Source organism: Entelurus aequoreus, linkage group LG16 (assembly GCF_033978785.1).
Source record: "Entelurus aequoreus isolate RoL-2023_Sb linkage group LG16, RoL_Eaeq_v1.1, whole genome shotgun sequence".
In the NCBI taxonomy this organism is placed as follows: Eukaryota; Metazoa; Chordata; class Actinopteri; order Syngnathiformes; family Syngnathidae; genus Entelurus; species Entelurus aequoreus.
In genome coordinates, this window is record NC_084746.1 from 22,121,711 (window position 1) to 22,146,024 (window position 24,314).

The 24,314-nt window shown below is 38.1% G+C and overlaps 1 protein-coding gene across 3 annotated transcripts in view; it reads left to right on the plus strand.

Moving 5' to 3' along the window:
* Positions 1–1,378: 1,378 nt before the first annotated feature.
* exoc3l1 (exocyst complex component 3-like 1) overlaps positions 1,379–24,314 on the plus strand; it is a 97,646-nt gene continuing 74,710 nt past the window's right edge. For 2 of the 3 annotated variants that reach the window (XM_062022371.1, XM_062022369.1), the window contains exons 1-2: positions 1,379–1,837; positions 24,117–24,295. In XM_062022371.1, coding sequence (XP_061878355.1) covers positions 1,744–1,837; positions 24,117–24,295 — 273 coding nt within the window. In that variant the 5' untranslated portion in view covers positions 1,379–1,743. Of the gene's footprint in view, positions 1,838–4,085; positions 4,385–24,116; positions 24,296–24,314 lie in introns of those variants that run through there. The other variant, XM_062022370.1, reaches the window with a different exon arrangement.

Sequence of the window (24,314 nt, forward strand, 5' to 3'; positions counted from 1 at the left end):
AATACAAGTCATGTTTTTGAGCCAGGTATAAAACTTCAAGTACTGTATACACCACACCTACGTAAAACATGGAACTCGTTAAGATTTTTAATCCGGCCCGCCAGATGTTTCCAAATAAATTTTTTAGACTGGTAACATTGAAACTGTAGCTGCCATTGTTATGTATGATGTGCTGATTTCAAATGACCGTAAGTCTTGAACTGCAGAAAGTATTTCAATGGTTGGAATCTGCGCTTTTGAGTGATGTACGAGTTATTACGGTAATATACGTCACAGCAGCTCAGACGAGGCACCAAGCAGTGTGGTCAGGGTTTCTTTCCAGAGCAGCCAGCCTGTCAAGCAGGTGTCAGGGACAGACGTGGAAGCAGATCTTTAAGACAAAGTTCTTCAGATTGTAGGTGTTTTTACCCTTTGCGTTCATATTTTGCCGTGTTTGTTGCATTTTTGTTGCGTTTTGCTTGGTTGTAAAAGTTGTCGATCAAGGAGGTGGTTTGAGAAGTAACTTAGTTATAGTTATAGTTGATATTTTAAATCCCACATTCTTTACATTCTGGGTGTCTCATTCAGTAAAATTGTACAATCCCATTTCGTTTTTTGAGATGGTCTGTGGTAATGTTTTAGCATTCTATCAGACATTATTGGGAGTTTTTGTATTAGTGTTCCTGAAAAACACAAGCACACATACTGTACATCAAATTTACAGCCATATTTATATATATATATATATATATATATATATATATATATATATATATATATATATATATATATATATATATATATATATATAAAAGTATATATATGGCCTAAATAGCATGTTAGCATGGATTATTAGCACTCCACGCAAGTCAATAACATCAACAAAGCTCACCTTTGTGCATTCCCGCACAGCATAAAACATTTGGTGGACAAAATCAGACAAAGAAAGAGTGGCATAAAACACATCTTTTTGTGGCAGAGACGGAGAAAGTTGTACACGTAAACCAACTACGGTGAGTTCAAGGACCGCCAAAAATAGTTGGACAAAATGACGCTGGCCAAATACTGTCATCAGTGATGCATGAACACAAACATATTAAACAGTGGGTTTCCTAACAATTAGGAAGGTTTGTGTCGTGTTTGCCCTCCTACAGAAACATTATTAAAACAACAAATGTATTTTTACCCTATCTTTTTCCATTTTTGAAAAAGCTCCAGGGAGCCACTAGGGCGGCGCTAACGAGCCGCATGGCTCGAGAGCCGCGGGTTGCTGACCCCCAGACTACACGGAAGTTCGTCAGAACTGAATTCCTGGTAGCTTGCTTAACTTCCTTTGTGGGTCATTTCAGTGTTTTATAGATGTAATCATTGTTTGTCCTTCTTCTTCTTCTTGTTTTTCTTGTTGTTTTTCTTTTTCTTTTTCTTCTTCTTCTTCTTTTTTCTTATTCATTTTTTCGTATTCTTTTTTTCTTTTTATTGTTATCTGTATTCTTATTCGTATCCGTATTGTTATTATTATTATTATTCTTATCATTATTGTTATCAAATTCTTAATTATTTCATTGTAATAAACCTCCCTAGCTCCAGTCGCCATGCCAACGACTCCTCCCCCCACCATTCCACCATGAGTTCCTCCTTTCCGGTCAGTTTCCAGAGAGGAAGTTTGCTGCCGAGTGAAAGCAGAGGAATGAATTTGTTTGTGTCTTCTTGTTCTGTTCCCTGTCTGCCCATCAATAAGTCTTCTCTGTGTTGACCCTCAGAAAAATGGAGACTTGGACGGACGGAATGTCAACATCACCATCATCATCTTCATCGTCATCTTCATCATCAGTGGATGACAGGACAAGCAAAACAGAAGGTAATTAAATATTAATAGTATTGTGACCAACATTCTTTTTCACTTTTTAAAAACTGAATGAATGTTTATTGATTACGTTAATGATACTATTATACAGTATAATGACATATTAAGACGGAGGGAATGAATGTGTTGGTCAATACAGCTATATAATACATAAACAATATTATTATATATATTGATATAATATAATGCGAAACATGATCCACCTATGTCAACCAGCTTTTGCATGAAACCTATACTAATTATAATATAGTATACATTATTATGAAATATATTATTTTAATTACTTTTAAAGAAGAATAATCAGAGTTATTTATTATTATTTTCTATATAGCGCCAGATGACAACATAATTTGTTTAAGGGTATCTTCCATTTGGAACAGGTCTTTGTTTGTTACAGTTGTTATTTTATATGAAAAAAAAGAGGAAATAACATCATGTAATTTGCATGACAGAAAGTCATTTCACATTCATAATTTATAATTTTAATGATCTGTATCTTGGCAGAGGAGCATTTATTTAATATTTTAATTTTGTGGATTATTTTAAAAACAATTTAATTGGCTGGGGTCTAGGGTGTATCCCGCCTCTCGTGAAAGTCAGCTGGAATATATATATATATATATATATATATATATATATATATATATATATATATATATATATATATATATATATATATATATATATATATATATCTACATATACACACATATATATATATATATATATATATATATATATATATATATATATATATATATATATATATATATATATATATATATATATACATATACACACACATATATATATATATATATATATATATATATATATATATATATATGTATACATATACATATATATATATATATATCTACATACATACATATATATATCTAAGTATATATATGTATATATATATATATATATAGATATATATGTATATACATATATATATATATATCTACATACATACATATATATATATATATATAGATATGTATGTATGTAGATATATGTATATGTATGTATGTAGAGATATATATGTATGTATGTAGATATATGTATATGTATGTATGTATGTAGATATATATATATGTATATGTCTGTATGTAGATATATATATGTATGTATGTAGATATATATATATATATATATATATATATATATATATATATATATATATATATATATATATATATATATATATATATATGTAGATATATATATATGTATGTATATGTATGTATGTAGATATATATATATATATATGTATGTATGTAGATATATACGTATATATTAAGATTATATATATATATATATATATATATATATATATATATATATATATATATATATATATATATATATATATATATATATATATATATATATATATATATATATATATATATATATATATATATATATATATATATATATATATATATATATATGTATGTATGTATGTATGTATGTGTATGCAGTATTTCTGTGCTTTGTACCACACTGAATAGAAAGCACATTATTGAAGCACAGACCAGTTGATCTAATTTAGATGAGCTGACTCAGCACCGAGGCAATGTGTCCTGCTAATAACTGACTGCTTGTCATGGTCTCTCATGACAATTATTATACGTTTCTGGTATTTAGTTTCATTTCCTGTCCAGTGCTCCTATTTTAGCTGTCTCTGCATTCTGGGGTCCAGATCAACAACACCTGACATAACTATAACACGTTCTAAGCTCTGCCACACCGGAACATAACACTGCAATTTTCATTTGAGCAGTAGTAGTCCTAGTAATAGTTTATTTTGGACGTGTCAAAAAACACAACAACAACAACAACAACCAAAAATTATAATAATACAAATAATTAATAATAATAAAAAGAAAAATAATTATAACAACACACCAATATAGAGATATAGAAAACATTTACTTCACAATAAACAAACATAAAAATTAAAAAAAAAGATAATGATTATGATTTTACTTAACGATCTGCATCACATGGAAACGCCAGCATGAGAAAACGTCCTCCTCGCTCGTCCTGTCCCCCAGCGAGAATCAAAACTTACGTATGTTTGTTTTTTGCGTAGAAAAAAACAGGAACAACAAAGTGTCACAAAATATTAACTCTTGTCATGTTACTGTATACCAGACCTGGGCATTGTGCGGCCCGCGGGCCGCATCCGGCCCTTTGTACGTCCCTGTCCGGCCCGCGTGAGGCCAATTATAAATTACAAAATAAATTTTAAAAAGCATCTATTTCGAGTGTGCAATACAACGGTGCTGCTTTTGTTTTGAAAAGCGTTATTTGTATTACTTCCGTGTGGACGTATGCTCGTGCGCGCAGCGGCAATCTCAAATTACAAAATAAATTTAAAAAAACATCTTTGTCGTGCGTGCAATACAACTGTGCTGCTTTTATTTTGAAAAGTGTTATATGTGCGTATGTCCTGTGAGGGAAGGCGCACAGCGACTAAAAAGAGAAAAGTTGATGACGAATGGCGTGTTTTCAACAAGACAAGTAAAGGTAAAGCTGTGTGCTTATTTGTGGTACACACGTTGCTGTGTTTAAAGAATATAGTGTAACGACCTGCTGAAGTAGATGTTGTCTTCTTGAGTTGCGTAAATGAGGAGTGAGGAGACGTGCGTGTGGAAGGAACGAGATATGTTGAGCTGTGTTAGTATAGCTTGCTCAATAAAAGTTTCAAAAGAGCGTCAGACTTGATGTGCACTTCTTCTGGACGCTACAATTGGTGGCAGAAGTAAAACTTTGCGCATACTGCACTGTTTGTGTGCTACGTCATCGGGAGGTACGTGCCACGTGAGGAGCTCGCCGCAAAGAGAGAGAGAGAGAGAGAGAGAGAGAGCGAGAGAGAGCGTTTACAGGTGCAGCCACGCTGCTTGCCACGGGGGGAATTCCGCCCTCAATGAAGACTCCCAGGTTTGATGGCAAGGCGAACTGGGAGGCATTTCATCCCACTTCTGACATCAATTGTAGCGTCCAGAAGAAGTGCACACCAAGTCTGATGCACTTTTTAAACTTTTATTGAGCAAGCTATACTAACACAGCTCAACTTATCTCGTTCTTTCCAAAAGGAAAACCAATCCTCACTCCTCATTTCCGCAACAGCAACGCTTCCTCCTTCTTCGCCAATCACCTTACAGGCGTGCTACGTTCACAACGTTTTCTTATCTGGTTAAATAAAGGTTTTACAACAAAGAGGATGCAGGATAAAGTGACAGAAATTGAAATTTTTGTATTGTAATATACATCAGGAAGTGTTGTGTAAGAAAGTGTTAAAAATAAAACCATCAAAAGCCATCTGCTTTTGTATAAAGATAAGTTAGGTTAAATGAAAATATTATTATTATCTATCTTACGGTATATCAAAAATAATTTGAGCAAAATTTAATTGAAATATTGTCAGTGTGGCCCTCCAGCAGTGCTCGGGTTGCTCATGCGGCCCCCGGTAAAAATTAATTGCCCACCCCTGCTGTATACGGTGCCAAGACTTCTGGCTAATGTAGTATATAAATGTTAACTTCCTGGTTTACATGTATTTATATACAGGTATTTATTCAACAATTATTTATCCAGGGTCAAACAATTAAGAACATACACTATATTGCCAAAAGTATTTGGCCACCCATCAAAATGATCAGAATCAAGTGTCCTAATCACTTGGCCCGGCCACAGGTGTATAAAATCAAGCACTTAGGCAGGCACGGCCCTAACCAATCTGGCGCCCTAGGCAAGATTTTAGGTGGCGCCGCCCCCCCCCCCACATCGGCAGTGAAGTGTATATACTCATAAGAAACCGAATAGCTTTGTCTTTGACCTTTTTTTTTACTTAAAGAAAGCAAATTAACAATCAGAATAGTTAACAAGATAAAAAAATATATGAATAAATAAATGAATACAAAAAATTAAAAATGAATATATGAAATACAATATTTTTTACATACATAAACACAAAATAAAACGTGTCAACAAGTTGCATAAAATAAATTAAAAATACAATATAAATAAGGCACTGCACAAAACAAGATATCAAACCAGTATGACTTTAACAACTATATTACAAAAAAAGGGGATCCTACAGAGTTCTTTATTTGTGCTTTTTAATATTGCATTAACTAGAATGACTTACAAATTACTGTACACCAGGGAGTACTGTAATTACCTAACGTTACATTATTATTTACTTAGCCCCCTCCACAATATTAACCCGACGTTAAAACAGAACTAGCTATTTATTGATTAGCAATTGCCGAATCATGTAACATCAGCTTAATGCTAAAAAGCCAGGTTACTATCACATTCTGTAACAGACAAATAATTTAATGTAGGCTAACGTTACCTCCCTGCTACCTCTGTCTTTTTCTCGTTTCTCCCCCTCTTCTTTTCTCTTTTTTCTTCCCTGGGCACCTGACAGTTTTGGCCGTTTTGACATCTTGTGTTGATTTTTTGATGTGGTGACGTCCAAAAAGAGTCATGATACGGAAAGGGAGGGGGCGCACCGTGCGGGGGGTGGGGGGGCGGGGGCGCGGCGGGGGGGGGGGGGGGGGGGGGGCGTAAGGTTGTAACAAATAATATTTCTATTAAATAGGCTTTACTTTGCATTTTAATTAACGTGGGATTATTTTTTGTATTTAGAAATAATAGTACCAACTTTTTTTTTCTTTTTTTTTTTTCTCCAACATTTGTGGCACTGGTGTGGCCCTTAGCATTTGCCTACACGGCCTATGCCACGGGCCGGCCCTGCACTTAGGCATGGAGACTGTTTCTACAAACATTTGTGAAAGAATGGGCCGCTCTCAGGAGCTCAGTGATTTCCAGCGTGGAACTGTCATAGGATGCCACCTGTGCAACAAATCCAGTCGTGAAATTTCCTCGGTCCTAAAAAATCCAAAGTCAACTGTCGGCTTTATTATAAGAAAATGGAAGAGTTTGGGAACAACAGCAACTCAGCCACGAAGTGGTAGGCCACGTAAACTGACAGAGAGGGGTCAGCAGATGCTGAAGCGCATAGTGCAAAGAGGTCGCCGACTTTCTGCACAGTCAGTTGTTACAGAGCTCCAAACTTCATGTGACCTTAGACATTAGCCCACGTACAGTACGCAGAGAGCTTCATGGAATGGGTTTCCATGGTGTAAAGCACGTTGCCACTGGACTCTAGAGCAGTGGAGACGCGTTCTCTGGAGTAATGAATCACGCTTTCCCATCTGGCAATCTGATGGATGAGTCTGGGTTTCGAAGTTGCCAGGGAAACGGTACATTTCGGACTGCATTGTGCAGAGTGTGAAATTTGATGGAGGAGGAATTATGGTGTGGGGTTGTTTTTCAGGAGTTGGACTTGGCCCTTTAGTTCCAGTGAAAGGAACTTTGAATGGGGACGGCGTGGCGAAGTTAGTAGAGTGGCTGTGCCAGCAATCGGAGGGTTGCTGGTTACTGGGGTTCAAACCCCCACCTTCTACCATCCTAGTCATGTCCGTTGTGTCCTTGGGCAAGACAGTTCACCCTTGCTCCTGATGGCTGCTGGTTAGCGCCTTGCATGGCAGCTCCCGCCATCAGTGTGTGAATGTGTGTGTGAATGGGTGAATGTGGAAATACTGTCAAAGCGCTTTAAATACCTTGAAGGTAGAAAAGCGCTATACAAGTATAACCCATTTATCCTTTATTTATAATGCTCCAGGATACCAAAACATTATGGACAATTCCATGCTCCCAGCCTTGTGGGAACAGTTTGGAGCGGGCCCCTTCCTCTTCCAACATGACTGCGCACCAGTGCACAAAGCAAGGTCCATAAAGACATAGATGACAGAGTCTGGTGTGGATGAACTTGACTGCCTGCACAGAGTCCTGACCTGAACCCGATAGAACACCTTTGGGATGAATTAGAACAGAGACTGAGAGCCAGGCCTTCTCGACCAACATCAGTGTGTGACCTCACCAATGCGCTTTTGGACGAATGGTCGAAAATTCCTATAAACACACTCCGCAACCTTGTAAACATCTTCCCAGAAGAGTTGAAGCTGTAATAGCTGCAAAAGGTGCACCGACATCATATTGAACCCTATGGGTTAGGAATGAGATGGCACTTCAAGTTCATATGCGAGTCAAAGCAGGTGGCCAAATACTTTTTATATAATAATAATAATAATAATAGATTCAATTTTATAACGCACTTTTTTATTATTAGATACTCAAAGCGCTCACAGAGAAGTGGGAACCCATCATATACAGTATATACAAATATATATATATATATATTTATATATATATATATATATATATATATATATATATATATATATATATATATATATATATATATATATATATATATATATATATATATATATACATATATATATATATATATTTATATATATATATATATATATATATATATATATATATATATATATATATACATATATATATATATATATATATATATATATACATATATATATATATATATATATATATATATATATATATGTATATAAATATATATATATGTATATATATATATATATATATATATATATATATATATATATATATATATATATATATATATATATATATATATATATATATATATATATATATATATATATATATATATAATATAATATATATTATATATATTAATGTTGTACCGATACCGATATTTTGGTACCGGTGCCGGTACCAAAATGTATTTCGATACTTTTTTGTACGTTTGAATACTTTTCTAAATAAAGGGGACCAAAAAAAATGCATTATTGGCTTTATTTTAACAAAAAATCTTCGGACACATTAAACATATGTTTCTTATTGCAAGTTTGTCCTTAAATAAAATAGTGAATATACATGAAAATTTGTCTTTTATTAATAAGTAAGCAAACAAAGGCTCCTAATTTGTCTGCTGACATATGCAGTAACATATTGTATAATTTATCATTCTATTATTTTGTCAAATTATTAAGCATACGTGGTATAAAATTAATTAGTAATCTACTTGTTCATTTACTGTTAATATCTGCTTACTTTCTCTTTTAACATGTTCTATCTACACTTCTGTTAAAATGTAATAATCACTTATTCTTCTGTGTTTGATACTTTACATTAGTTTGGATGATACCACAAATTTAGGTACCAATACGATACCTAGTCGTTACATTGTGTCCAGATACATATTTCCTGAGTTTATAAACATAATATAAATTTCAAAAAACCGAAAGAAGATTTTGTGATGCTAAAAAATATCGATGTAATCATAGTAGTATCGAATAGATACGCTCCTGTACTTGGTATCATTACAGTGGATGTCAGGTGTAGATCCATCAATGCCGTTTGTTTACATTCAGGAACGGCGTCATTAGCGGTAACGCCGGTGAGCTATGGTGTGTAGTGAAGCATGGGAAGGGGGAAGGGTGGGGGAGCGGTACTTTTTAGAGGCGGTATAGTACCGATAATGATTCATTAGTATCGCGGTATTATACTAGTAGCGGTATACCGTACAACCCTAATACTGTATATATATTATTATGTTTGTTAAAATTCTGTGCTTTTTTAGGTTAAGTTTACAAGAAACACTAAAACACTGATAACAAAGTCATCAAATCACAAGTTGATTCAATGTTATTGAGGAAAAAAAAGAAGCAATTTTCGCCACAACTTTCTGAAAAAAAAGCTGCCATGAATTCAACTTTTTAGACTGCAATAATTATTTAAAAAGCCTGCGAAAACTCATAGCGACTGTTCTAACTTGTCTTTAATACAAACGTGCAATGTTTTTGGCTTGCGGAGCGGCTTGGCTCACTTGATAAAGTGGCCGTGCCAGCTATTTGAGGGTTCCAGGATCGATTCCAGCTTTCGCCACCCTAGTCACTGCTGTTTTGTCCTTGGACTAGACACTTTACCTTTGCTCCAAATGCCACACTGGTTTAAATGTAGATCATGGGTTTCACTATGTAAAGCGCTTTGAGTCTATACTCAAGAGACAAAATGTTATATAAATCTAATTTTGAGTTTGTCTATTCATTTCTACCAAGAATTTCCCCGGTCAGCTGTCCCTGCTGAAAATGTCGGAAAAATTACTTTAAATTAGAGTTAAGGGGTTTGTGTCATGGTTTAGGGTTTAAGTTTATTCTGAACATGCACAAAGTTACAATGTATTACATCCCATATTTCCAATTTCTCATTACAACACGTCCGAAAAGGAGTAGAAAGAAGCAGATCTTATTTAATTCTACCTCTTTTCCATTTCAATATAGTATATATATGTATATATATATACATATATATATATATATATATATATATATATATATATATATATATATATATATATATATATATATATATATATATATATATATATATACACTACCGTTCAAAAGTTTGGGGTCACATTGAAATGTCCTTATTTTTGAAGGAAAAGCACTGTACTTTTCAATGAAGATAACTTTAAACTAGTCTTAACTTTAAAGAAATACACTCTATACATTGCTAATGTGGTAAATGACTATTCTAGCTGCAAATATCTGGTTTTTGGTGCAATATCTACAAAGGTGTATAGAGGCCCATTTCCAGCAACTATCACTCCAGTGTTCTAATGGTACAATGTGTTTGCTCATTGGCTCAGAAGGCTAATTGATGATTAGAAAACCCTTGTGCAATCATGTTCACACATCTGAAAACAGTTTAGCTCGTTACAGAAGCTACAAAACTGACCTTCCTTTGAGCAGATTGAGTTTCTGGAGCATCACATTTGTGGGGTCAATTAAACGCTCAAAATGGCCAGAAAAAGAGAACTTTCATCTGAAGCTCGACAGTCTATTCTTGTTCTTAGAAATGAAGGCTATTCCACAAAATTGTTTGCGTGACCCCAAACTTTTGAACGGTAGTGTATATATATATATATTTTATTTCTTGTGCGGCCCGGTACCAATCGATCCACGGACCGGTACCGGGCCACGGCCCGGTGGTTGGGGACCACTGCCCTAGGGTACACGGAAAGCTATATTTAGTGTTGTAGACGTGTTTTCGCCTAACTTCACATATTGCTCTCTGTTGATTAAGTAGCTTCCTACCCTGTTCAAGACCAACCCTCTCTAATTTTTTCATGAAGATATAACATATCTTCATGATGAATGAACTGCACAGGAATTGTTCTTAGTTGTCATTTACTCAACGTCAAGACTTGGCACACTCTTCTTCTAATGCCAAGTGAGTAGGCAGGAGCCAACCTAACAACGAGTGCGCCCTCTATTGGCCTATCAATTATAAGTGTAAAGTTGCCAATAAGGAAAATACAAAACTAGTAATTATCTCTCAAGGGAGCCAAAATAAATGTATACATACATAAGTAGGCTAATAAAAGATTACCGTATTTTCGGACTATAAGGCGCACTTAAAATCCTTTTTTTCCTCAAAACTCAACTGTGCACCTTATAACCTGATGCACCTAAAGTAAGGAATAATTCTGGTTTGGCTTAGCGACCTTAAAACTATTTTATTTGGTACATGGTGTAATGATAAGTGTGCCCAGTAAATGGCAGTCAAACATAAGAGATACATGTGGACTGCAATATGATGGCAATATGACTCAAGTAAACAACACCAAAATGTTATATGTTCCATTGAAAATATAGCACATTACACACGGAGCTAAAAAATCTATCAAAATGTTTTAGTACGACTTTGGTAAGCTATGAAGCCGCACTGCTTGATGGATTGTAGGCGCATTAAACATATGAGTATTATTATGGTGTGTGTATAAGGTAAGACATTATCTGGCGTTTTGTTTCGCAATATTATGCAAAAGCAACTTTTCTTACCTTCTGGTACCTGCTGATCTGTATTTGGGATCTGCATAAATCCTGAAAAATTGCGCGCATCCGCCTTTGTAGCCCGTGCCGACACCGTAGTCATTAAGCTTCTTCTTTTTCTCTATCTTCTTGTTATGGTACATTCATCCTCCACTATTGCCATTTGTAATATAAAGTAGTGTAAAGTTCTTACTTATATCTGTCAGTAAACTCGCCATTAAAGCGCTAAACATACCGGTGTAGTGAGTTTACATTATTAAGCAACTTTAGATATTAGAGAGCTCCGGTCAGACGGCTTTTCATGGGACACATTTCCGGCCTTATTGTTGTTTCCGGATGAGGAGATGCTGCTCCATTATTGATTGAAGTAAAGTCTGAATGTTATTAAAACAGTTAGCTCCATCTTTTGACACTTCTTCCACTCCCGTCCTTGCACGCTACACCGCTACAACAAAGATAACGGGGAGAAGACGCTGTCGAAGGTGAGCCACGTAAATAAGACCGCCCACAAAATGACACATCCGGAAGCGACTGTCAGAAAGCGGCTTGAAGATGATCTGTAAAACATAATTTATGCAACATTTTGACCAAAGAACCACCATTACATGTTATGTAGACCACAGGGACAAGCGCTAGAAAATGGATGGATGATAATAATATGACTCCTTTGATGCGTTCTATAATCCGGTGCGCTTTATATATGAAAAACGATCGAAAATAGACCATTCATTGGCAGTGCGCCTTATAATCCAGAAGCCTTATAGTCCGGAAAATACGATATCTACGATACCACAAGATATTAATTATTCAAGTTCTGTGTTCTTGTGTACCCCCTTGTTTTCTTGAAGTTTCTATCTTGTTTCCTTGTCTTTTTGCTTTTTGGATCAGGCCCCTGTGGGAATGCGCAACAGGGCGTGTCACTTTAGTGGCATCTGCGCTGCATTTAATGCTTTATTTGTGAACTTTTAGATCTGCCTTGGGGAGCCATTTCCATGTCTGCACTGCAAAAAAGACCTGACAAAATACAAGATAAAAAGACTATATATTTTAGGAGAAAAATACCAAAAACTTGTAAAATTGGCTAGTTAATTTTACGTGATAAGACTAAACTCGAGTTTGCAATTCCCGTAAAAATTGTGATTGCCGTGTGTGCGCAAGCTGGCGAGTCGCTGATACGCGTGAGTGAAGTGAAGTGAAGTGAAGTGAATTATATTTATATAGCGCTTTTCTCTAGTGACTCAAAGCGCTTTACATAGTGAAACCCAATATCTAAGTTACATTTAAACCAGTGTGGGTGGCACTGGGAACAGGTGGGTAAAGTGTCTTGCCCAAGGACACAACGGCAGTGACTAGGATGGCGGAAGCGGGAATCGAACCTGGAACCCTGAAGTTGCTGGCACGGCCACTCTACCAACCGAGCTATGCCGCCCCTGAGTGCAACTGCAATGCTTGAATGTCCAGGTTGAGTGGAGTGTGTGGCTGTTGGAACCATTCGAGTGGGTTGAGAAATGTGGGTTATGTAGAGGTATGCCCATTCATTTTCAATGGGGAAAAAATCCTGGTAATCAGTGATGAGCAGTAACAAGCTACATGTAGCTAAGATACGTAGCTTAACTACATTTTCTAGTAGCTTAGCTATCTTTTTAATGAGTAGCTTTTTCTGTAGCTTAGCCACTTTTAGACCCATGTAGCTATAGGTAGCTTACATTAAAGATACAAGCTACAAAGCGAGAAAATGGACTTCAAATCCAGACCAAAAAAAATATGGAGAAAATACAATGACCTGGATGAATGAGAACATCATAGATACAGAGAAAATCCATGATGTTCGTATGATGAGTCACAATTGGCTGAGGTTAGTGCTAATGAGAAACTGGCCAATCAGAGGCAAGATAAGGCAGGTAATTGAAACCGGTAAGCAAAATCATAACTCACTCATGTCACATGACGACGAAGGAGTCAGAGACAGAAGGACGCTTCAAGCTGACGACTCGGGCAAAAAAATAATAAAAATTGATAATGGCAGAGGGATTCTTTCCTGCAGATTAGATTTTTCCCTTAGTGATGAATATGACGTACAGGAAACCCACAATAATGCGTGTCCTTAGCCATATTTAGACAAATGAATGCGTTTCGGGCAGCACGGTGTAAGAGGGGTTAGTGTGTCTGCCTCACAATACAAAGGTCCTGGGTTTGATCCTGCGCTCGGGATCTTTCTGTGTGGAGTTTGCATGTTGTCCCCGTGACTGCGTGGGTTCCCTCCGGGTACTCCGGCTTCCTCCCACCTCCAAAGACATGCACCTGGGGATAGGTTGATTGGCAACACTAAATTGGCCCTAGTGTGTGAATGTGAGTGTGAACGGTGTCTGTCTATCTGTGTTGGCCCTGCGATGAGGTGGCGACTTGTCCAGGGTGTACCCCGTCTTCCGCCCGAATGCAGCTGAGATAGGCTCCGGCAACAAGCGGTAGAAAATGGATGAATGGATGGAATTAGTTTCGAGAAAACAATGCACGAGACCTTAGTTTTTAATTCCATCCATCCATTTTCTACCGCTTGTCAGTCTCGGGGTCACGGGAGCCTATCCCAGCTGTACTCGGGTGGAAGGCGGGGTACACACTGGACAAGTCTCCACCTCATCACAGGAAAACACAGATAGACAACATTCACACTCACATTCACACACTAGGGACCATTTAGTGTTGCCAATCAACCTATCCCCAGGTGTACTGTATGTCTTTGGCGGTGGGAGGAAGCCGGAGTACCCAGAGGGAACCCACCCAGTCACAGGGAGAACATGCAAACTCCACACAGAAAGACCCCGAGCCTAGGGATCGAACCTCGATCGTGCTGCTTTTTAATTGCTTAAACCAAACCATAAGATATAACTAAACTGCTCTCTATCAAAGACGTCCAACACAAATTTAGGAACACACTTTAAGGTAAGTTGAACAGTTTTACTGCACATAACCATTAGCAACTGTTCCCAAACAACACACAAGTCATTGGTTTTTTTTGGTCAAAATATAGATAGATGCTGTTTTTTTCTCTAGGTAGAGAACATTAATAACATTATAGGGGTGGGCTAAAGAAAAGGCAAACTAAAATAAAATCATACAGTGGGGTCCGGGGACCCCTTGAGGTAGTATAGGGTGTCCCCAGCTAAATGACAGATAATTAATACAAAACCCAAAACCAGTGAAGTTGGCACGTCATGTAAATAGTAAATAAAAGCAGAATACAATTATTTGCAAATCCTTTTCAACTTATATTCAATTGAAAAGACTGCAAAGACAAGATATTTAATGTTCGAACTGAGAAACTTTTTGTTGTTGTTGCAAATAATCATTAAGTTAGGATTTAATGGCAGCAACAGATTGAAAAAAAGTTGGCACTGGGGCATTTTTACCACTGTGTTACATGGCCTTTCCTTTTAACAACACTCAGTAAATGTTTGGGAACTGAGGAGACCATTTTTTGAAGCTTTTCAGGTGGAATTCTTTCCCATTCTTGCTTGATGTACAGCTTAAGTTGTTCAACAGTCCGTTGTGGTATTTTAGGCTTCATAATCCGCCACACATTTTCAACGGGAGACAGGTCTGGACTACAGGCAGGCCAGTCTAGTACCCGCACTCTTTTACTACAAACCCCGTTTCCATATAAGTTGGGAAATTGTGTTAGATGTAAATATAAACGGAATACAATGATTTGAAAATCATTTTCAACCCATATTCAGTTGAACATGCTACAAAGACAACATATTTGATGTTCAAACTGATAAACTTTTTTTTTTTTGCAAATAATCATTAACTTTAGAATTTGATGCCAGCAACACGTGACAAAGAAGTTGGGAAAGGTGGCAATAAATACTGATAAAGTTGAGGAATGCTCATCAAACACTTATTTGGAACATCCCACAGGTGAACAGGCAAATTGGGAACAGGTGGGTGCCATGATTGGGTATAAAAGTACATTCCATGAAATGCTCAGTCATTCACAAACAAGGATGGGGCGAGGGTCACCACTTTGTCAACAAATGCGCGAGCAAATTGTTGAACAGTTTAAGAAAAACCTTTCTCAACCAGCTATTGCAAGGAATTTAGGGATTTCACCATCTACAGTCCGTAATATCATCAAAGGGTTTAGAGAATCTGGAGAAATCACTGCACGTAAGCAGCTAAGCCCATGACCTTCGATCCCTCAGGCTGTACTGCATCAACAAGCGACATCAGTGTGTAAAGGATATCACCACATGGGCTCAGGAACACTTCAGAACCCCATTGTCAGTAACTACAGTTGGTCGCTACATCTGTAAATGCAAGTTAAAGCTCTCCTATGCAAGGCGAAAACCGTTTATCAACAACACCCAGAAACGCCGTCGGCTTCGCTGGGCCTGAGCTCATCTAAGATGGACTGATACTAAGTGGAAAAGTGTTCTGTGGTCTGACGAGTCCACATTTCAAATTGTTTTTGGAAACTGTGGACGTCATGTCCTCCGGACTAAAGAGGAAAATAACCATCCGGATTGTTATAGGCGCAAAGTTGAAAAGCCAGCATCTGTGATGGTATGGGGGTGTATTAGTGCCCAAGACATGGGTAATTTACACATCTGTGAAGGCGCCATTAATGCTGAAAGGTACATACAGGTTTTGAATCAACATATGTTGCCATCCAAGCAACGTTATCATGGACGCCCCTGCTTATTTCAGCAAGACAATGCCAAGCCATGTGTTACATCAACGTGGCTTCATAGTAAAAGAGTGCGGGTACTAGACTGGCCTGCCTGTAGTCCAGACTTGTCTCCCATTGAAAATGTGTGGTGCATTATGAAGCCTAAAATACCACAACGGAGACCCCCGGACTGTTGAACAACTTAAGCTGTACATCAAGCAAGAATGGGAAAGAATTCCACCTGAGAAGCTTAAAAAATGTGTCTCCTCAGTTCTCAAATGTTTAATGAGTGTTGTTAAAAGGAAAGGCCATGTAACACAGTGGTGAACATGCCCTTTCCCAACTACTTTGGCACGTGTTGCAGCCATGAAATTCTGAGTTAATTATTATTTGCAAAAAAAAAATAAAGTTTATGAGTTTGAACATCAAATATCTTGTCTTTGTAGTGCATTCAATTGAATATGGGTTGAAAAGGATTTGCAAATCATTGTATTCCGTTTATATTTACATCTAACACAATTTCCCAACTCATATAGAAACGGGGTTTGTACATGTGGGCCCATCGATAGAAATGTCGTGAAATGTAGTTTTGATGTAGCAAGCTACTTTTGCCGTGTAGCTTGATATGATTCTCTGGGGATAGCTTCCCCTGTAGCTCAGCTACATTTAATGGAGATTAAAGGCCTACTGAAACCCACTACTACCGACCACGCAGTCTGATAGTTTATATATCAATGATGAAATCTTAACATTATAACACATGCCAATACGGCCGGGTTAACTTATAAAGTGACATTTTAAATTTGCCGCTAAACTTCCGGTTCGAAACGCCTCTGAGGATGACGTATGCGTGTGACGTAGCCCGACGAACACGGGTATGCCTTCCACATTGAAGCCGATACGAAAAAGCTCTGTTTTCATTTCATAATTCCACAGTATTCTGGACATCTGTGTTCGTGAATCTGTTTCAATCATGTTCATTGCATTATGGAGAAGGAAGCCGAGCAAGCAAAGAAGAAAGTTGTCGGTGCGAAATGGACGTATTTTTCGAACGTAGTCAGCCACAACAGTACACAGTCGGCGCTTCTTTGTTTACATTCCCGAAAGATGCAGTCAAGATGGAAGAACTCGGATAACAGAGACTCTAACCAGGAGGACTTTTGATTTGGATACACAGACGCCTGTAGAGAACTGGGACAACACAGACTCTTACCAGGATTACTTTGATTTGGATGACAAAGACGCAGACGTGCTACTGTGAGTATGCAGCTTTGGCTTTTTTTTGCGTATGTACGTAACTTTTTTTAAATATATAAGCTTTATGAACCTTGGGTTAGGTGAACGGTCTTTTGGGCTGAGTGATTGTGTGTGTTGATCATGTGTTTGAATTGTATTGGCGTGTTCTATGGAGCTAGGAGCTAGCAGAGGAGCTAGGAGCTAGCATAACACGTACCGTACCGTACGTGCGCGTCACGTACGTAACTTTTTAAAAATATATAAGCTTTATGAACCTTGGGTTAGGTGAACGGTCTTTTGGGCTGAGTGATTGTGTGTGTTGATCGGGTGTTTGAATTGTATTGGCGTGTTCTATGGAGCTAGGAGCTAGCAGAGGAGCTAGGAGCTAGCATAACAAACACGCAGGTGTTATTATGCAGGATTAATTTGTGGCATATTAAATATAAGCCTGGTTGTGTTGTGGCTAATAGAGTATATATACTGTTGTAGTCATTCCCAGCTGAATATCAGGTACCGTGAGTATGCAGCCTTGGCTGCTAAACATTCGATAACTTGACCGTATGTGCGCGTCACGTACGTAACTTTTTAAAAATATATAAGCTTTATGAACCTTGGGTTAGGTAAACGGTCTTTTGGGCTGAGTGATTGTGTGTGTTGATCAGGTGTTTGAATTGTATTGGCGTGTTCTATGGAGCTAGGAGCTAGCAGAGGAGCTAGGAGCTAGCATAACAAACACGCAGGTGTTTTTATGCAGGATTAATTTGTGGCATATTAAATATAAGCCTGGTTGTGTTGTGGCTAATAGAGTATATATATGTCTTGTGTTTATTTACTGTTGTAGTCATTCCCAGCTGAATATCAGGTCACCCCCGGCTCTCACAGCATCTTCCCTATCTGAATAGCTTCAACTCCCCACTAGTCCTTCACTTGCACTTTACTCATCCACAAATCTTTCATCCTCGCTCAAATTAATGGGGAAATTGTCGCTTTCTCGGTCCGAATCTCTCTCACTTCATGCGGCCATCATTGTAAACAATAGGGAACTTTGCGTATATGTTCAACTGACTACGTCACGCTACTTCCGGTAGGGGCAAGCCTTTTTTTTATCAGATACCAAAAGTTGCAATCTTTATCGTCGTTGTTCTATACTAAATCCTTTCAGCAAAAATATGGCAATATCGCGAAATGATCAAGTATGACACATAGAATAGATCTGCTATCCCCGTTTAAATAAAAAAAATTCATTTCAGTAGGCCTTTAACTTGTAGATTATCTTACTACATTTTCTAAGTAGCTTACCCATCAGTGCTGGTAATTAGGGAATTTTCGGAACCGGGAAACATGCTGGCTTGAGTATGTCCAGGATGAGTAGAGTGTGTGGATGATGAAACGGTTCAAATCGGTTGAGAAAAGTTGTAAATACCGTATTTTCCGCACCATAAGCCGCCCCGTGTTATAAGCCGCACCTTCAATGAATGGCATATTTCAAAACTTTGTTTACCTATTAGCCGCCCCGTGTTATTAGCCGCACCTACGCTACGCTAAAGAGAATGTCATAAAAACAGTCAGATAGGTCAGTCAAACTTTAATAATATATCACAAACCAGCGTTCTAACAACTCTGTTCACTCTCAAAATGTAATGTGCAAAATTGCAATCACAAAAATAGTAACACTCAAAATAGTGCAGAGCAATAGCAACATCAATAACTCAACGTTGCTCATACGTTAGTGTCACACAACACACAAAATAAACATTTAAAGCTCACTTTCTGAAGTTATTACTCATCCACAAATCCCTCAAATTATTCTTCTTTGGTGTGCTTCACTTGTTTTTTGACACCATCTTTGATGTGGACGCGCATGAAGTCGTAGATCAACAGGGACGGCGCTGTGTGAAAAAAGTCACCCGGTCTCTTCGCTCATTTTTTCTTCATCCATCCATCCCTTCGAGTTAGCTTTTATGATGACACAGGCTGGAAAGTTCTCTTTTGGCAAGGTCTTCCTTTTGAATATCACCGTGGGTGGAAGTTTCTGGCCGTTAGCATGGCAAGCTAGAACCACAGTAGGACGACTTCTCATTCCCTGTGGTGCGAATATTCACTGTACGTGTTCCCGTTGTATCCACAGTGCGGTTCACATGAATATCAAAAGTCAGTGGAACTTTGTACGCGTGTCTCTTAGTAGGAGCCATTTTGTGGTCTTTACAGAAACACACAAATGAAATGAAACGTAATATCCGCGCGCTTCTTCTTCTATGGGGGCGGGTGCTCACCTTGGCGGTTGCTTACAGTAGAAGAAGAAGCGCTTCCTCTTCTATGAGGGCGGTTGCTTACCGTAGAAGAAGAAGCGCTTCCTCTTCTACGGGGAAAAAAGATGGCGGCTGTTTACCGTAGTTGCGAGACCTAAACTTTATGAAAATAAATATTAATATTAATCCATATACAAGGCGCACCGGGTTATAAGCCGCACTGTCAGCTTTTGCGAAAAATTTTGGTTTTTAGGTGCGGCTTATGGTGCGGAAAATACGGTACAGAAGTTTGTATTTTACCTATCAATTGACAATAGGGAGAAATTCCGGGAAAACGGGGAATTTGGGGAAATGGGTATATTTTTGCCTTCAATATTCAGGGTTTGTAGAGGGTGTGGATAGTTGAAAGGTTTGAATCGGGTAAAAATGGCGTAACAATGTGAGAAATTTGGGAGTTGTCGAACTTTCATATAAATTGGAATTTCCTGGAAATGTGGAAATTTCGGGATAACCGAGATTTTTTTTAAAAATATAGATACTATCACAATTGTCCTACATTATATGAATGGGTTGGTGTTGGTGCATGTGTATGTGGGCGTTGAAATGGTGTTTTTGTTTTGTTGGTGTTTGTCTATGCATACGTGTGCGAAATGTATTATTTATTGTATATTTTGTGTGTGTGTTTTGCTTTTGTAGCTGTATGTAGAAACAGCGCCTCTGAAGTGGCAGCTGATTGCATCAGCTCAATGCTCACTTAATGTATTTCATGTTCGTTGTGTTCTTCAATGTTTCCCTCTTGTTTTGTATACCAAGATGGTGCCGCAGTTGGCTACTACGGTACTTTGCTCTTTCATAGTTGTGGCGTTTTTCTTTGTTTCTTTAATTGAACAAAGAGAGCACAATGTATCAGGTCAAATCCCTTATGTGTTAAACATACTTGGCCAATAAAGCTGTTTCTGATTCTGATTCTGATTAATTGTGTTTGGGTTAAGGTTTAGGGTTAAGGTTTAGGGCGGAGGTCAGCAACCCTGTGGCTCCCTGGATCTCTTTCAGAGATGTGTGAAAATGGAAAAAGATGAATAAAAATATACATTTTTTGTTTTAATGTATTTTTTGTAAGAGAATGACACAAACCTCCCTAACAGTTAGAAATCCCACTGTTTACATTAAACATGCTTCACTGATGAGAGTATTTGGCGCACGCCATTTTGTCCTACTAATTTCGGAAGTCCTTGAACGCACCGTAGTTTGTTTACATGTACAACCTTCCTTGATGCTGCCACAGAAAGAGGTGTTTTATGCCGCTCCTTCTTTGTCTCATTTTGTCCACCAAACTTTTTATGCTGTGCGTGAATGCACAAAGGTGAGCTTTGTTGATGTAATTGACTTCTGTGGCGTGCTAATCGGATATATTTGGTCACTGCATGACTGCAAGCTATTCAGAATCAGAATCAGAATCAGAATCAGAATAGTTTTATTGCCATTGTTTGAGAACGGGTTCACAAACTAGGAATTTTTCTTGGTGCAAACGTGCGACATAAAACACATATAACACATATTTGGTATAAAAAGAGCTGTGACTGAGCTATCAGATAGACTTAGAAGGGATTCAAGGAATTCAAGGAGCTGCTGTTAGGAGTTATTGTTCATTTGCCTGATGGCCGAGGGGAAAAAACTGTTCAGGTGGCGGGAGGTGTGGGTCTGGATGGAGCGTAGTCTCCTGCCTGAGGGGAGAGGGGATAATAGTGTGTGTCCAGGGTGAGAAGAGTCAGCTGTGATCCGACCCACACGCCTCCTGGTCCTGGAGGAGAACAAGTCCTGGAGGGATGGGAGCTTGCAGCCAATCACCTTCTCAGCAGCACGTACGATGCGCTGCAGTCTATTCTTATCCTGGACTGTGGCGCCGGGGAACCACACTGTGATGGAGGAGGTCAGGATGGACTCTATGATGGCTGAGTAAAACTGCACCAGCATCTCGGTCGGCACCTTAAGTTTCCTCAGCTACCGCAGGAAGTACATCCTCTGCTGGGCCTTCTTGATGAGGGAGCTGATGGTCAGCTCCCACTTGAGGTCCTGGGTGAAGGTGGTGCCCAAGAAATGGAAGGAGTCCACAATGGGGACGGGGGTGGGAGAGTCAGTCAGGGTGAGGGGGGATGGTGGGGCTGTGACTTTCCTGAAGTCCATGATCATCTCCACTGTTTTCTGGACGTTCAGCTCCAGGTTGTTGAGGCTGCACCAGGACGTCAGCCGGTCCACCTCTCTCCTGTAGGCGGACTCATCGCCATTTGAGATGAGCCCGATGAGGGTGGTGTCATCCGCAAACTTGAGCAGTTTTACGGATTGGTGACTGGAGGTGCAGCAGTTTGTATACAGGGAGAAGAGCCAGGGGGAGAGTACACAGCCCTGAGGAGTACCAGTGTTTGTGGTTCGACTGTCCGAGACAATCTTCCCCAGCCGTACGTGCTGTCTTCGGTCTGTCAGGAAGTCATTAATCCAACTGCAGAGGGAGTCGGGCACTCTGAGCTGGTAGAGCTTGTCTCGTAGCAGTCCAGGGAGGATGGTGTTGAAGGCAGAGCTGAAGTCCACAAACAGGATCCTAGCGCAGGTTCCTGGGGAGTCCAGATGCTCCAGGATGAAGTGGAGGGCCAGGTTCAGACCTGTTGGCTCTGTAGGCGAACTGCAGTGGGTCCAGGAGGGGGGCGGTGATGTCGATGCTAACATGCTATTTATGCTAGCTGTATGTATGTATGTACATAATGCATCATTATGCCTCATATTTTAGGTATATTTGAGGTCATTCTATTTGCAGTTTCCATTTCATTCAACTTGGACACACACATCTTTAACTTTGGCCATTCTAAGCCAGTAATTTCCAGGAGTTATCACACACTCTGAAAAGCTTATATGTAGAATAAATATTACATTACAACATTTCTGTCAACGAAGATTTGCGTCAGCCCACGACACATAGTCATTTTGATCGTAGGCTAGTTTAGCTAATATAGACACTTACATCATGTGTTGCCACTTACATAAGGCTTTACATTTTTTGCGGCTCCAGACAGATTTTTATTTTTTTATTTTTGGTCCAGTATGGCTCTTTCAACATTTTGGGTTGCCGACCCCTGCACTAAGGTTTCATCTTAAAGCAGGGGTGTCCAAAGTGCGGCCCGGGGGCCATTTGCGGCCCGCTGGTAATTCTTTAACGGCCCCATGGCACATTCTGAAAATACGATAAAAAACTAAACAAAAACATAAAAAGTGGTATAAAAGCAAACAGGTGAAATGTAACAAGAAAATGTTGCAATGTTGACTCTAATAACGCAAAGCTGCCATGCAGGCTGTTTCTTTCTTTAAAAAAATAATAATGAATCAAAATCAATGTCATTATGAATTATTGACCTATTCAAGGCTCCAATTTCGTTACATTAAATATTACACTTTGAGATATTTTGGGGGGAAAATGTTGCATATTTTGTGTTAGCTATATAAAAGAAACTAAGCTGTTTTGGTTTTTTTAAAAGAAGGGCCTATAACGAACAAACAAAACAAAACAAAAACAATACAATTTATAATTGACGGATAGACCTGAAGGTGATTACTAGATTATTGTGTTTAAAGTTTAAAAAAAATTATAATTTATTTTTTAACACTTAATGAGTAGGACCCTTTTGGATCGCCAATAATTTTAGTGGGACTTTTTTTTTTTAAGTGTCATTGCTCAAAAAATAATAATTAATTAAAATCAATGTTGTTATTAGTTATTGACCTTTTTAAGGCTTCAACTATTATATAATCTCAAATATTCCACTTAAAATTTTTATTGGGTGAAAATATTGCATATTCTGTGCTTTTTCCATAAAAAACAGGATTTTTTGGGACAAAAAGAGCACACAACTTAAATATTTAACAACGCTATATTGACAGATAGACCTAATGTTGATCTACAGATTTAAATCTTGAGTAATAATAATAATGATAATAATAATACTAAATAATAACACATTTTTTATATTTTTTTGACCAAAACCCTTTGGGGTCCCCGGGATCTGAGTGGAGGCCTAAATGTATATTTTTTATACAAATATTGTATTGGGTTTTGAAATAAAAAATATCAAAATGGCCCCCGCTTGCTTTGATTTTTCAGTGTGCGGCCCTCAGTGGAAAAAGTTTGGACACCCCTGTCTTAAAGCAACTGTGTTAATTTTGTGTGTGAAAAATATAATTAAAACTGTCAAGTTTTTCTCTAAAACACTAAGTCAAGTTATTTTGCCCAGATTACGCAACAGTAATCACGGAGGTGTGGCCAGAGGCAGAGAGGGCGGAGTCCTTGGCCCGTGGGGCTGCCTTGAAGTGGGCTTCAGGGGTTTTCTGTCGACCTGAACATCTGGAGCAAGTCAGCCAGTACAGGAAGAGAGAGAGCCGGAGAACTACTTCCATACATACCAGACTTAAGGTGAGAGTGCCGTGACGTG